The sequence below is a fragment of the Ovis canadensis genome, chromosome 1 (assembly GCF_042477335.2).
Source record: "Ovis canadensis isolate MfBH-ARS-UI-01 breed Bighorn chromosome 1, ARS-UI_OviCan_v2, whole genome shotgun sequence".
NCBI classification, from domain to species: domain Eukaryota; kingdom Metazoa; phylum Chordata; class Mammalia; order Artiodactyla; family Bovidae; genus Ovis; species Ovis canadensis.
The window spans coordinates 118586385-118588008 of NC_091245.1; the positions used below are offsets into that span (position 1 = coordinate 118586385).

Sequence of the window (1624 nt, forward strand, 5' to 3'; positions counted from 1 at the left end):
GCCTCCTAACACACACTTGGCCTGTTTATTTGGTCCCCTAGCCTTGTCTGCTAATCTTACTGTGCTCAGAACCACAGATTATCTGAGCATCTTCTCTCTGTGGGATGGCCTTAGCTGAGCAGTTCTTTTGGAATTCTTTTGAGACTTGTTCTAACCTCTAAGTGTTAAACAGCTACTAATGACAAACTAAATTCTAATGTACCAGCAAACTAGTAATTATTCCTGCAATTGCTATTTCTTTGGGGGAATTTACATTATTGTATTTTTCTATATTGCGATAGTACATTTTATCAATAACTAATAATAGTTCTAAAGTCAAACAAAAATAATAGCTACTACCTTTTCTGAACACTGTCCTATATGTCAGGTACCCTATTAATTACATGGCTGAATACCTCAAAACATCTGTAGGAATGGCTAAAGTATAATTATGCCCATTGTACAGATAATAAAACTGGCAAGCAGTTCAGTGAGCTGCCAATCACACAGCTAAGTTGTATCTGCTTGACTCCAAATTTCATGTTTTAACCACCACGTTATATGACCTCCCATTACTAAGCATTTATAAGACACTATTAGCATCACAGAGCAAGTGATTCTTTGGTGACCTCTAAGTTTGACCTTTCTACCCATTAACCAAAGAAGTATCAGTGAACTGTAGTTTTAGCTTCCTGCTACTGCTGCCAATATGAAAAGATGATTTCCTTCCACAGGACACTGTGGAACTATCATATGCAGCACTGCAGAAAAGACCAGGGTCACAGTCACTTCAGAAATCTTTATGGATCAGCTCCCCGCTGCCCTGAGCTCAGCGGGCTGGCATCGGGCCTGCGGCAAGCGGAACAGGTCTGCGGGTCTACACATCAAGTGTTGCAGCAACTCACTTTGCAGCAGGAGTTGGGAGGAGAAGAAGACAGCAAGGATAGGCTCAGGAGCAATGATGCCCAAAGAGGAACAAGTGCTGAAAAATCTCACCATGGAAAATGCCAACGAAGAAAATGAGAAAAAGGATGAAAAAGAGCAAGATGCTAATAAAGGAGAGCCTTTGGCCCTCTCCTTGGGAGCTGGTGAATATTGTATACCTAGAGGAAATCGCAGATGGTTCCGTGTTAGGCAGCCCATTCTACATTATAGATGGGACATGACTCAGAGGCTTGGAAAGCCACGGGCGAGGATGAGAGAAGAGAATATAGAAAGGATTGGGGAAGAGATGAGACAGCTCATGCAAAAGCTGAGGGAAAAGCAATTGAGTCACAGTTTGCGGGCAGTTAGCACTGACCCCCCTCACCATGAACATAATGATGAGTTTTGCCTTATGCCTTAAATCCCGATGTTAACAGGGAGACACGCTTGCTTCCTAAACTTACATGTTCATGATGTACCTTTGGCATAAACCTTTTGATGCCACTCATTCCTGGTGGGTCTCAGATTACCAGCTTCTAGTTGAATGTTTTGACCCAGTCTGTAAGATGTTGTTGACAGGATAATTTTACCGTTTCATGGCAAGATGCTCACAGCAGGACCCTCTACGACCCACCTCCCAAAATATTGGAAATAAAAGCAAAAAGAAACAAATGGGACCTAATTAAAATAAAATCTTCTGTACAACAAAGGAAACTATAAG

General features: G+C 41.8%; 1 protein-coding gene across 1 annotated transcript; it reads left to right on the forward strand.

The window, feature by feature from the left end:
* Positions 1-937: 937 nt before the first annotated feature.
* Positions 938-1324, forward strand: LOC138430161 (protein BEX2). Its single transcript, XM_069572113.2, has one exon. It carries the CDS (start codon positions 938-940, stop codon positions 1322-1324), a length of 387 nt encoding a protein of 128 aa, XP_069428214.1.
* Positions 1325-1624: the final 300 nt, after the last annotated feature.